The following is a 12,620-nucleotide window of genomic DNA, read 5'->3' on the forward strand; positions in this document are numbered from 1 at the left end:
AATGGAAATAAAATAAAAACGAATGAACATTTTTAAATGATAATAACCTTGTTTCCAAGATGTGCCATGAGGTTATTAATATTAATTATTAATTAATACACAGAACCATTGTGCCACATGTGCTCCAGAAAGGTTGTGAGCATATTGAAAGACTGAACCCTACCTGGTGACACTGTCTTCATGCGTATAGGATGGGGACAGGAGTTGAGGACACCTCTGACGTCTCCCAGTGTCATCCCCAGCACAGGTGTCCCCCCGATCTCCAGGATAACATTGCCCACTGTGAGCCCTCCCCCGGGAGCCGAAGTGATGAATGGAAACTCCCCATAGTCCGCTCCGCCGCCGATGGCCACACCCAGGTCGCCAGGGGACCCGACCAGGGGCACGAAGCTCTCGTGCACCTTGGAACGCCAGTGCAGCTTTTTCACTGCCGCCTTAGACATGACAAACGAACTGAGGAAGAGAAAGGAAGGGCCACAGAGGGGGGTAGAGGAAGGTGAGACAGAGGATGGTGCCAGACTGAAAAGCACTAGTGTCATTTGCAGAACTTCAGAAGGTGACTTCTTCACGACTTCACACAGTATGGAGCTCACCATGTGTGCAGCGCGTTGTTTCACACCTGAATATGAAATATTGTAATTATTCCAGTGTGAAATATTCCACACACATGCAAGGGTATTTCCTCTCAATACATGAGAACCTGATATTCAGGAATAACCTGGAAACGGTCTGTGTGTTATGCAAACACACACAGTAAGTGATTTGTTAAACAACCATGTCCAACTACAGCTATACAGACAATGGGCCAACAATGTCAACAAACGTTGTGATGGCTAAACGTCTGATATTGTAAAATGTCACACCCACGTCCACGGGAGCTGATGTACACAGGTTCCACACCTGTGCCTGTTTTGACTGATTAGCCCAAGCATTTATTGCCTGTATCATGTCATTATTTTCTATACCTGCTGCTCATCAGACCAGTTTGTCGTTAGGTTAGCAGGCAAAAAGTACTTAAGATTTATTCTATTAAATTCTGCCTGTTTGTATTTTCTGACCCCTGCCTGTGCAATTACCTCCGCCTAACCCCTTTGTACTTGCAAAATGATTACATGTTGACTCAGTAAGATAGCCATCCCCCTATCCACAAGGAGGAGCAGTGCACCAAAGCATTATGGGAATTGTAGTACAGGATGGAAGGAAGTGAGCTCAGTGTCCATGACATCAGAGACACTGGGCTCACTGCTAAAATATAAAATATCTAAAACCACATATTACACACATAAAGACCCCCAGGAAAGTGTTCTAAATCTTCTAAACGTCATTAACATATATTTTTTTGCAAAAAGGGTGAAGTGTCCCTTTAAGCCTGATCGAACGGACGACCCATGCTGTGCATCCTGGACTGGACCCACGGCTAAGCCCAATGTCGTACCCAATGCCCACGATTGCCCCTCAACAATGATTCTGCCCGGTCCCATTGCCCACGGTTACCTTCCTTCCCCCCAACCCCCGCCAGTGTTGAATAAATTGTTGAACTTTCCATCTGTCTCCTGAGTCCTGCCTGCTTTCGAGTCCAATATCTATTTGGTGTCTGACATATTTATAATATAAACACACAACATGGTGGTACAGTACATACAGACACATTCACATGGGAAAATCTGATCTGCCCTCCAGATAGTACGGATCATTTAATAACTATAGTAATAATACAGGTAAACTGAGCAAAAACGAGCACACTGATGCAGTTTGCCGGGTGCACGTCTCACGAAGATTCACAATAAGAAAATAAAAAAAATCACACCTGTGTGAACTGAGTGGTGTAAGGTCTTATATAGACTGATCAGCTGTGGTCCGACGTAATGTCTGACGTAATGAAATCACACCCGTGTGAACTGGGTGACCATAGCAACCGTGCTCATTTTTTGGTACGAACAGACAGACAGACAGACAGACAGTCAGACAGACACGTAAACTAACAAAGCCAGTCGTAGGAGTGGTTTACACCACTCAATAATAGCCAGCACTCCGAAGTCCTTCTGGTACTTCTAATTCATGGACGTGTACGTGGATGCTGTCTCAGTGTGTCACTGAGCATTTGTACTGTAGCAACAGAGGAACCCTGGAGCAACCCACGTCATTCATATACTGTATATTATATACTGTACCTGCAGTGCTGTTCTGAATATCGCACTCACAGAAATATGGATCTATGAATCTTTTCTTGCCAGTGAATAATTGGCTGCAGCCTGCATTGCTCGCACATTTACCTCGAGTCTATGACTCTACTGTCAGCACCGGTTTGATCCTACTGTAACTGTACATCGACGCGCTCACGGTTAAAAGTGAATAATGTTAAAGGGGGGAGAAACTGTCTTTTCATCTCACATAATATATGTGCATTCTTGATTCATTTACTATAGTAGGATGCAGTTTCAGCACAACATGAGTTGTGCATTGAAGCGATTGTTGGGGGCGGGTTTCGGGTTTAGCTCTGATGAAGCTGCACCCTGCGTTGAAACGCTAGCCTAGTTTAATAAAGTTTATAGCCTAGTATCCGTCAGTGTGCTCCAGTGCATTAATTCACTAGAGCACTGGAGGGGAGCAGTTCACTGCTACGGTGCTGAGGATATGAAACGTATTTATTCATTCGTTGGTTTGGTTCAGGGCCTCTGTGTTGATGTGATGTCCGATGTCCAGAGACAGGGGGGTCTGGACATCACTGGTCCATGATCTTCACATTTGTGCAACTGAATCAAATCAACAAACACTCAACATGAACCCAAAAATCGGTGGTTCCCAAATGTTGGTGTCACCCCACGACCCAAAGTATAGTGAAAATAGTCAATCTACAAGCTTCTTTTTTTATGAAATACTTTAAAAAAACTCGTATTAATGAAAAACATATTGATTGATTGATGATGAAATGTGTGCAGTTCTCCTGTTGGCTCAGGGAGGGCTCTAATGTAATGAGGCTGGTTTGAACACAGAGAGAAGGACAAGGTGCAGCTATAATCCGTTTCACTTGAGAGACCAGCTGACTGTCTGAGCTGACAGTGATCGTGTGTGTGTGTGTGGGTGGGGGGGGGGGGGGGTCAAAGATGGACAGCCAGTGAAGCAGAGGGACAGACTGTGTATATGGAAGAGAGTCAAAATGGCAAGACCACAGAGACACACTGTCACAATGCGAGAGGCGAGAGGGAACTGGGCGAGGTGGGGGAGGGTTAAAGGTCAGATGGAGACTGAGCCTCCACGCTGCCTGGGGTCGACTCTATAGACTCACTACTGTGACCTCGCAACCTTCAGCAAAAGGCACCGTGAGTCAGACTTGCGAGTCAACATTCTGGGTTTTTCTTTTATTATTTCATACACGAGTACAGAAGTATAGATTTGTTTTTCTCAACCACAAGTGTAAAAAAAACTATGAATTAGATAGCTTGTTGAAAGCTGCTGTAGGTTCAGGTGGTTGTTTGGTATTCTAGTTTATTTGAGGCACTACACTCTCCACACTCTATTTATGTGACTATACATTATTTACTTTGTTGTTTATTGACTGGAGTTTATGCTTACTTTGCTTATTCTGATTTCTTGCAAGTCGCTCTGGATAAGAGCGTCTGCTAAATGCGAACATTCTTGTAAATTGAGTAACATTCTTTGGTTTTGGTTGCTCGACATTGTAGCACAGAAAAGACCAATATATAATTAAGCATAGAAGAGTTTGTGATTGAAATTTGAAGGTGCTGTGTGCATGGGTCCTAATTCTAAATGTCATATCTCTGTGCATGTGCACACTGTATTTTTTACAATATGTACATGTACGTACAGTATGTGTATTAGTCTATATGTTATGTGAACAGTATTAATACATAAGAGGCATGTGCTTGTGTGTGTGTTTAAGTGTTGTGAGAGGTGTGTGAGCGGTGTATTTTCAGTGTTGCATTGTGAGAGGTGTGTGTTTAAGTGGTGTAAGGGGTGGTAATAGAAAAAGCTGAGATGGTGTTTCAAAACAGAGAACCAAGAACAAAGAAGAAAATATCCAGCTATTTTCTTTAAAATAGACTATGGTGGGTTCTGGGCCGTTAACTTGTCACTGTGTCCTAGGCCCTGGAGCCCCGGATCACATGGAGACGTTTATGCCAGGGATGCTGCGTGGTCCAACCTGTAGGATGCTTATCACATCATCTGTGTGCCCCCAGTCTTTCTCTGTCTCTCTCTACCCCACTGTGAAACCTTCTGCAGCAACACTGTCGACCTGTTTCCCTAAGCCAGTCACACACACAGACACGCATGTGTGCGTCGCACGCACGCACGCACGCACGCACGCACGCACACACACACACACACACACACACACACACACACACACACACACACACACACACACACACACACACACACACACGTTTGTTTTTTCTATACTTGTGTGCGGACATCAACATTGTAGGTACTTTTATACATGCACAAAGCTACAAGCTAACAATGCGTTGCGCCACATAGTGAGCTTGTAGATCGGCTATTTTCAGTGAATGATACTGGCACGCAACTACTGGTATGTATAAAGAAAGAAAAGCAGGTGCGCCTCTTCTGGAAACTGCCCTTAGTTAAGGCAGTGGGTGCTCATCTTTGAAAATAACTTAACTCATAAACCAACTAAGTGGAAGAAGCGGCACTCCAAAATATAAGATGCTGGCTCAGATGCAATTTCTCATGTATATTGAGCACGCTGACGCATTTCGGCAGTAGCCTTCGTCAGAGCAGATTAAAAATTGCATCTGAGCCAGTCTTGCATCATTTTCCACTTAGTTGGTTTATGAGTTACCAGTATGTATAATCAGCCATAACTCTAACCCTAAATTCCCTAACCCCTAAATCTAATCCTATCCAAAATATGATATATTTCCTAGTCGTATGTCTAACTCCCCAAATCAGTTTTAACTTTAAAATAATCCATTTCTCGCGTGAGAACCAGGGAAATTATCTACCCGTGGAGACATCTGGCCCTCGCAAATATATGGTAATACAAGCACGCCCGCCCGCCCGCCCGCCCGCCCACACGCACGCACGCACGCACGCACGCACGCACGCACGCACGCACGCACGCACGCACGCACACACGCACACACACACACACCAAAACCATGTCAGAATTTACCATTAAATGCACCATTTACCAGAAGAGAAATGCATGTGATACACATTGATAAGCATCAACTTGTGATGTATTATCGTTGGCAGCTCATTGCAAAGTGCTTCTTATCTGAATGGTATTTCTATAAGCTGTTGGTCTCTGGGTGATTCATCTAAACATCTCCATCTTCTCAGTGGGAATAACTGCTTGAAATGCTAAACCCAATGAGTCGAGGAATAGTAGGCCTGTGGTATTTTTCTACTTTGTTATGGAGATGATTTTTCACATATGCCTACTGTGGTATTATATGTCAGTGGTTCTCAAAATGGGTCTTGAGTGGCCTTCCATAGGGGCCTTCCAGAGGGTCAGCTAAATGTCTTAATACAGCATCACACACAATCATTTGAACCTATTTATCCATATTTTATATGTTGGCTATTCAAATATATATTACAATATATATATATTACAAATAGATCGTGCCACGCTGCGGGATTGTATCTATTGAAAAATTATAAAAGTGTTTTATAATCATTTAGCATGTTTTAACACAAATCTTCTTGTGGTCCCCTGGCACAAAATATTTTCAATGGGGGGTCCGCGGCCAAATATATATTAATTTGGGGGTCCTTGACATGAAAAGGTTTGAGAACCGCACTGTATATCTAAGCAGTTTATTTGATTCAGTGATTAATTTTGTGCATTTGTTGTGACTGCGTTAAAGTGCGTTATGGTGTGTCTCTATCTGTCTGTTTCAAGCGGCAGAATGCAGTGCCCACGCTGTGGCTGTTGTCTTAACCTCCTGTGTCTGAGTGAGTTTAATGAGCCACAGTCTGTCAGGTCTGCTGAGACACACGCACGCACGCACGCACGCACGCACACGCACACACACACACACACACACACACACACACACACACACACACACACACACACACACACACACACACACACACACACACACACACACACTGCAGTCCGTCCTATAGTGATTCTATAAACGTGCCCAGCAAAGTCACTGGGCTGGGCTGTGTTAAGGTTGTAAATAATTATATGTAATGAGATTACAGTAAATAGATTACAAAACTGAAAAACTGACAGTAATTAGATTATAATTATACTTTGAATAAAAAATATATATCTCTCCTGTTGGAAAGAAACCATATATTTTTAAAACAAAGCAATACTGCCTCCTCAAAGTTGGTGTTTTGACTTTATATATTGTCAATTTATTGCATGAGAGGGGGAGAGGTGGTGGAGTTAGCTGCTTTATCAGACAATTTGAGGGTCCAATGGAGTTAAGAGGTTGTTGTTTTTACTACTTTTCATTGGTTCAATATTTTTCTAACCAACACAGTGCGTTCAATAGCAGTGATTTAAGAAAAAAGTATATCTTATTCCACATACCCGTGTCGATCTGGGCGATATGGACTAAATCAAATATATATGGGACCGACCGACTTCAAACTCGGCACGCGCATCGTAGGTGTGAGGGCCATATATTGGCCCAAACTCTAGTTGTGAGGCCTGAACCTCTAGTTTTGGAACAAATATACCATCATCATGATATCGATATTGTGACAAAACTGTAATTATCAGTGATGCCTATTAAAGGGATATTTCACTTTCAAAACAACTTTTGGTAATTTCATCGTCTACTCAGTCTTATGTGAACACCCCAGACAGTTTTTAAGTTACTTGATTCAGTATTTAGTTATTTGATATTAATTTTAGCTGCCCCTCCCTATACAAACCCATTATAACTTCTAACTCCATTTTAACCATGATAGATTCATAAAAACCCTCAACCTTTTTCCTGGTGATAGATTTTGTCCTTCTAATACGTGAGGGGGCCGTGGATTTTCATTTACTGTTTTAATTTATTTTTAAATATTGTTTTTGGAGAAAAAAAATGAGGAGGAGGGAGAAGCTGCTGCGGGACCGAAGAGACTCCAAACAATATTTAAAAATAAATTAAAACAGTAAATGACAAAACACAGCCCCCTCACATATTAGAAGGTCAATATCAGTCACCAGAAAAAAGGTTGGGTGTTTTTGATGAATCTAACATGGTTAAAATAGAGTTAGAAGATATAATGGGTTTGTATAGGGAGGGGGCGGGGCAGCTAAAATGAAAATCAAATATCTAAATACTGAATCAAGTAACTTAAAAACTGTCTGGGTGTTCACATGAGACTGAGTAGACGATGAAATGACCAAAGGTTTTTTTTAAAGTGAAATATCCCTTTAATGCTGTCTCAACACAATTGTCTATTTTCATAATACTTGTGGGGACATTTGGCCCTCACAAGTATAATGAATAACATGCACACACGCACGCATGGACACACACGCACACTCACACACGCACATGCACACACACACACACACACACACACACGCACACACTCACACACACACTCACACGCACACACACACACACACACACACACACACACACACACACACACACACACACACACACACACACACACACACACACACACACACACACACACACACACACACACACACACACACACACTTTGCAGCACTGAGTCAGCTCTCTCTTGGGTGTTGAGTGTGTATATAGCCCCAAGGACAGGTCCAGCACACAAAGATAAAGAGGAGAGCACAAAATTAGACAGTTGGAATTACCTGCTGATCAATTAACCCTGGCACAGCAGAGCCCAAATCACACACACTCCTACCACCGTCACCCTGACAACAACAAACCACAAAGTCACAAACCAATAAAACCCTCAGCATAGCCATGCTACTGGGCCACAACTGTGACTACATAAGACAATAAACAGCTGAAATTTGGGGAAAGTTAAAAATCTGCTTTGCTGCTCCTTGCTGATTAGACAATCCACTAAGTAGAGTGAGAGTAAAAAATACAAATGCTAATAAACTGCTTAAATATGGGGCAAAGGGAAGATTCTGAGTACTCACTGCCTGCATATGCGAATAGTCAATACACCGATTGGTCAAAATGGATAAAGAACAGAATAAGTAGTAGTAGGATTTATAGTAGGATTTTAAAGTAGGATAGAAGGATATGACAAACATACAAACAAAATCGTCCAAGGGTTTCAGGCCCAGCTTAATTTATATTTAATCGCATTAACTAAAAATCTGCAAGTGACACTGTGGTGTATTAGAGTACGGTCACACTGTGACACATCTGTGTCAGAGGTGTTGTTGCCAAACGCATGCTGAGGAGTCAGATGCCGCTGCGTCAATGCCCCCTGTTGTCTTGCAGGTTGTGGGTTACATTTTGTTGGACTGAAGTTGTAGAGTGGTTGGCTCTTGGCTGTAGTCTGGCATAACCCGACTTTGATACATCTCCGCCTACTGATGTTCTACCTCTGTGTGGGTTGGAGGCATGGATGTCATTTAGGGGATGGCAATTGCCACTAGGGATGTCCCGATCACGTTTTATCTGTATCTTCCAATACAGATTTTTCCAGATGCGATATTTATATTTTTATAGAACACTTATGCCATATCAAATAGTACAATATCCCAAATCACAGACAATATCCAGTCTAATATCATGATATGGATATAATATTGGGATGTCCCGATCCCGATTGGGATGTCCTGTGCAACGACTCCAAGGAACAGCAATGTCCGTCTCTATGTCCATCCCTATGTTTAGGGTACCAATAGGGGCAAAAGTGGCGCTGTTGTGCTAAAAACAGAGAGAGAGAGAGAGTGTTGCACTGTTGCCTGCTAATTACAATGTGGAGCGTGCATGAGAGAGAGAGAGAGAGAGAGAGAGAGAGAGAGAGTTGTCTGCTAATTCCCCCACCACAGTTACTCTGTCATTTCCCGACCGTTTCGGACGTGGGGCAGCTCGCCGGAACTGGGCCGGCACCATGGGCGCATTCCTGTGGGTCTGGAAGTTCCGGGGACCCCCCGGGGACCCCCAGACGGAGTTGCACCACTCAGTTCACACGGGTGTGCATTTTTTGCTCCTGATCGGATCCGATTCCAATCATTTGAAAATGACGTGATCGGGCCCCAATTTCAGATCACGTGATCAGATCGAGACAACGCTAATTGCCACCCCCTTGTTAACCTTTAACCTTAACATTTAACCTTAAATTCAGTTAATGGATGCATATTGTCCCCACTCTGAATTGTTATAGCAGATTAATCTGATTTAATCGCAGTTGATGCCCCTCCATCTACTGCATGTGACACATGTTATAATTTAGAATAGCCTTTTATTGCATGCAACCACTCATTTATTAACCACTTTCAACGTGGCATCCTTATTTTGGGAGTGTCATTTTAGGCGAACATTTCCCCCCAAAAAATTGCCCCCACACAAATAGTGAAAATAGTGGATCCACAATTTTTGCTCTTTTAGAAATGGGGCTATGGTAACTTATTTTTTGCCACACCCTAATAATTTCTTTCCGAAATCACGCCTCTTACTGGAGGTGGGTGGTGGTAACAATTCAGAGATGAAACATTATGTGCTCATTATGTGTGGTAAAAGCGGAAAAGGTGTGTCCTAAAACAACAAAACATTACAAGACAAATTCCTGCCAAGAGGGGTCACTCACCGGCTTCTTAGTTCTTTCCTATTGGTTGACATCCGGTCCAAGTTCGCCAATGTTTACTCCAATCTTCAGACATGTTTAAAGCATCATGTCAAAACACAGCAACCAGACACTCCACCCCCTTGCTCCCGGCATAGAATGGGAATTGTGCGTGGCCGTGCCCATAGCCACTTAAACCCTATTGACCGGAGTCAACCTAGGCTCTACACTAGGCACCCTCCCGTATTCACTCTCCAACAAAATATCTTCGCAAAAATAGCAGATCTCCAGACTGAAAATGCTCGTTGTTGTGAGCTATCATTGCAAATGTTCTCCCCGGAATAAGGATGCTAGGGCTCAAATATTTAGGCTTTACAGTCAGAGTGAAGCACAGTAAATTGAGGTCTAAATCTAAATCTGCTCCAGTATTTCTCTTCATTTTCGTGGGATATATTCACCGCCAAAATAGATCTGACGTGAGGGTAAGATGACCCCGCTCTCTGCTCTAATTTCAAATAAAAAACAACAACATCACTAATACCTCCTTGGCTCCTTATATAAACTGCACAGAGAAGGAGAACACAATACTGGATACTGATTCAAGGATATCTAAGCCTATAAAAAGCAGCAAGTATTGAACGTGGTGACCTTTAGGTCAGAAATGAGCTGACCAGTCCGTCTCCTGTTTCACTGACTTCCTCTCCACCAGCAGTGCATTCAGGCCTGTGGCCTTGCTGCCCAGGCTGCACAATGTCATTTCAAACCAGAGCCATCTGTCAAGGACACACAACAGGCTCTTCCCCTGGAAGCTATTCTTAGAGGTTAATGTTTATTTTCTCACCGTATTCCTTTATTCAAACGGCATTTAAAGCATGTTTCAGGCTACTGACAGCCGGCAGACATGAAACGTAAACAGCTGATCCCATTCAGGGTTGTTTTGTATCTCTATTTGAGGAATGCCTTTCAGCCCATTCCTCAGAGCCCATTTACTTATGACAGATGCAGATATGTCCGTTATGCAATTTGTCAAAACAGATGACGTCAACCAATCAATCCATTAAGCAAAAATAATTCACTATTTATAAGAAAATCAATCTTCCTACTCTTTGAGAAAAGAAAAAATAACTATTATCCTGACTTGACCATTAGCCTGCCCTACATGTATGTTCAAATTAATGCTGCAAGATTTTAGGCACTACACAACTCATCCCTAGCCCCATTTGGAACCTCACCCTCCGCTATTAGCTCCGAGATGAGGTTCCGGCGTCCGCATCGAGGTATCCTGATTCCCGACAGAGGGAGAGTCCGTCCAAGTGCATTGAAGATCACCTTTTTCGCAAAACATCCTATGTAAAGGCAGTCTCAGACACCTACAGATATTTGAGGATTTTCCAGAAAGTTATTTTTACGACGGGGTTGAAAAATAATGCTTATTTAGTCAGCCTGTGCCTTGTTTTCCCATTCAAACTGGAAGAACCCCACACAGCAGGTGCCAGTAGTGCTCCTGATTTGGCTACAATGGTAAACCATGGCACAGGCTGCCGCTGAATTTAGCGATTTAAGCGGTTGTTTCACCCAGTCGTAAAAAGATTACTTTCCAGAAAATCCTCAAACATCTAAGTGTCTGGGACTACCTTTACTTTTTGGATACGATGTTGTGAAAAGGATGATCTTCAATGCACTTGGATGGACTTTTCCTCTGCCGGGATAGCCTAATGCGGAACCTCATCTCAGAGTAATAGTAGAGGGTTAGGTTCCAAACAGGGCTAACTTATCCCATGACACTATCAATATGACAAAACAGACATTATATAACTGGCAAGCCCTTGTCACTATAATATTTCAGATTAAACCTCTTCATTTATTCACAACAAAAGTTACACTAAGACAATGCCACTTCAAATGAGCCTTGCCACAGACCTCAATAATTCAAAGTCAACTTGAAGCAACGAACAAAGGAAACATGAGAATAGTGCTCGACGTTGAGCTGGAGAGCATTGTCAAAGACCTTCAGGAAAAGGTCGCAAGCAAAACACTTCAATTAAGATGGTGCTTAATTGAATTCATCAGCTTATGCAGCTCCAGCAAGGGTAAGAACACAGCATGTATAGGGAAGAAATTAAGCAACCATTTTAGACATTTTGAAAAAGCACGACACAATGTGTCACTCACTTTGTCTGATCACCAACAGTCCAAAATAATCTGTGTTCAATTTACTGAGTTACCAAGATTTATACTTAGTTATACCATCATGTCATGCACCTAAAATTGCTGATCTAACAAGGTCAAAACATTGGACTGCAACGTGTTGTGAGCTTGCAAATCTGAAATTCTTGGTATGCGCCACCGGCGTGCAAATAAATTGAACGTTAGCGGAGAGCTACCTAAGAGCTAAGAGCTACCTAACACTGAAGTTTAGATACCTGGCAGTAACATCCTCTCCATTTTGAGGACCCCCTCTAAAATGAGATGAGACATCTCAAGGGGCTTATCCTATATTGCAGTAATTTAAAGTATAAACGCTTTCGTGGCGAATGCAGTGACTGTCAGGTCATGTGATGCTTGGTGTTCCTGCTGTCAATCAATTGTGCCTTAAATTCTCCCATCACATCAAAGTCCTGTCCCTGTCTGTACATCTTCTGACATGATCAGTTTATCGAATGTCTGCAAACCTAACAAAACCCAATGCATAGCTGTTGCACTGTGATGCCATTCCAAGTCTATACTCCCGGAAATGTGATTGTGAATAAATTATGGTGTTGTAAAATGCATCAACACATTTTCAGTACTATATGCATGGCGGCTGTCCTTTGGTAATTGGTGGAAAGCCTTCCCCCTTTTCTTTAAATGGTCAATTTGATAATGAACTGTGCAATTACCATATTTAATGGCTTTTATGGAATGATTCAAGTGAAGATTGAAGTGGTGCACTA

General features: G+C 42.6%; 1 protein-coding gene across 1 annotated transcript in view; it reads right to left on the minus strand.

Annotated features, from left to right (window-relative positions):
- The window catches only part of magixb (MAGI family member, X-linked b), a gene marked incomplete at both ends in the record, with an annotated part of 76,128 nt that overhangs the window by 59,230 nt on the left and 4,278 nt on the right, over positions 1 to 12,620 (minus strand). The window contains one exon of the mRNA XM_079515071.1: positions 164 to 453. Coding sequence (XP_079371197.1) covers positions 164 to 453 — 290 coding nt within the window. The remainder of the gene's footprint in view (positions 1 to 163; positions 454 to 12,620) is intronic.

Source organism: Electrona antarctica, assembly GCF_951216825.1.
Source record: "Electrona antarctica genome assembly, chromosome: 2".
NCBI lineage: Eukaryota > Metazoa > Chordata > Actinopteri > Myctophiformes > Myctophidae > Electrona > Electrona antarctica.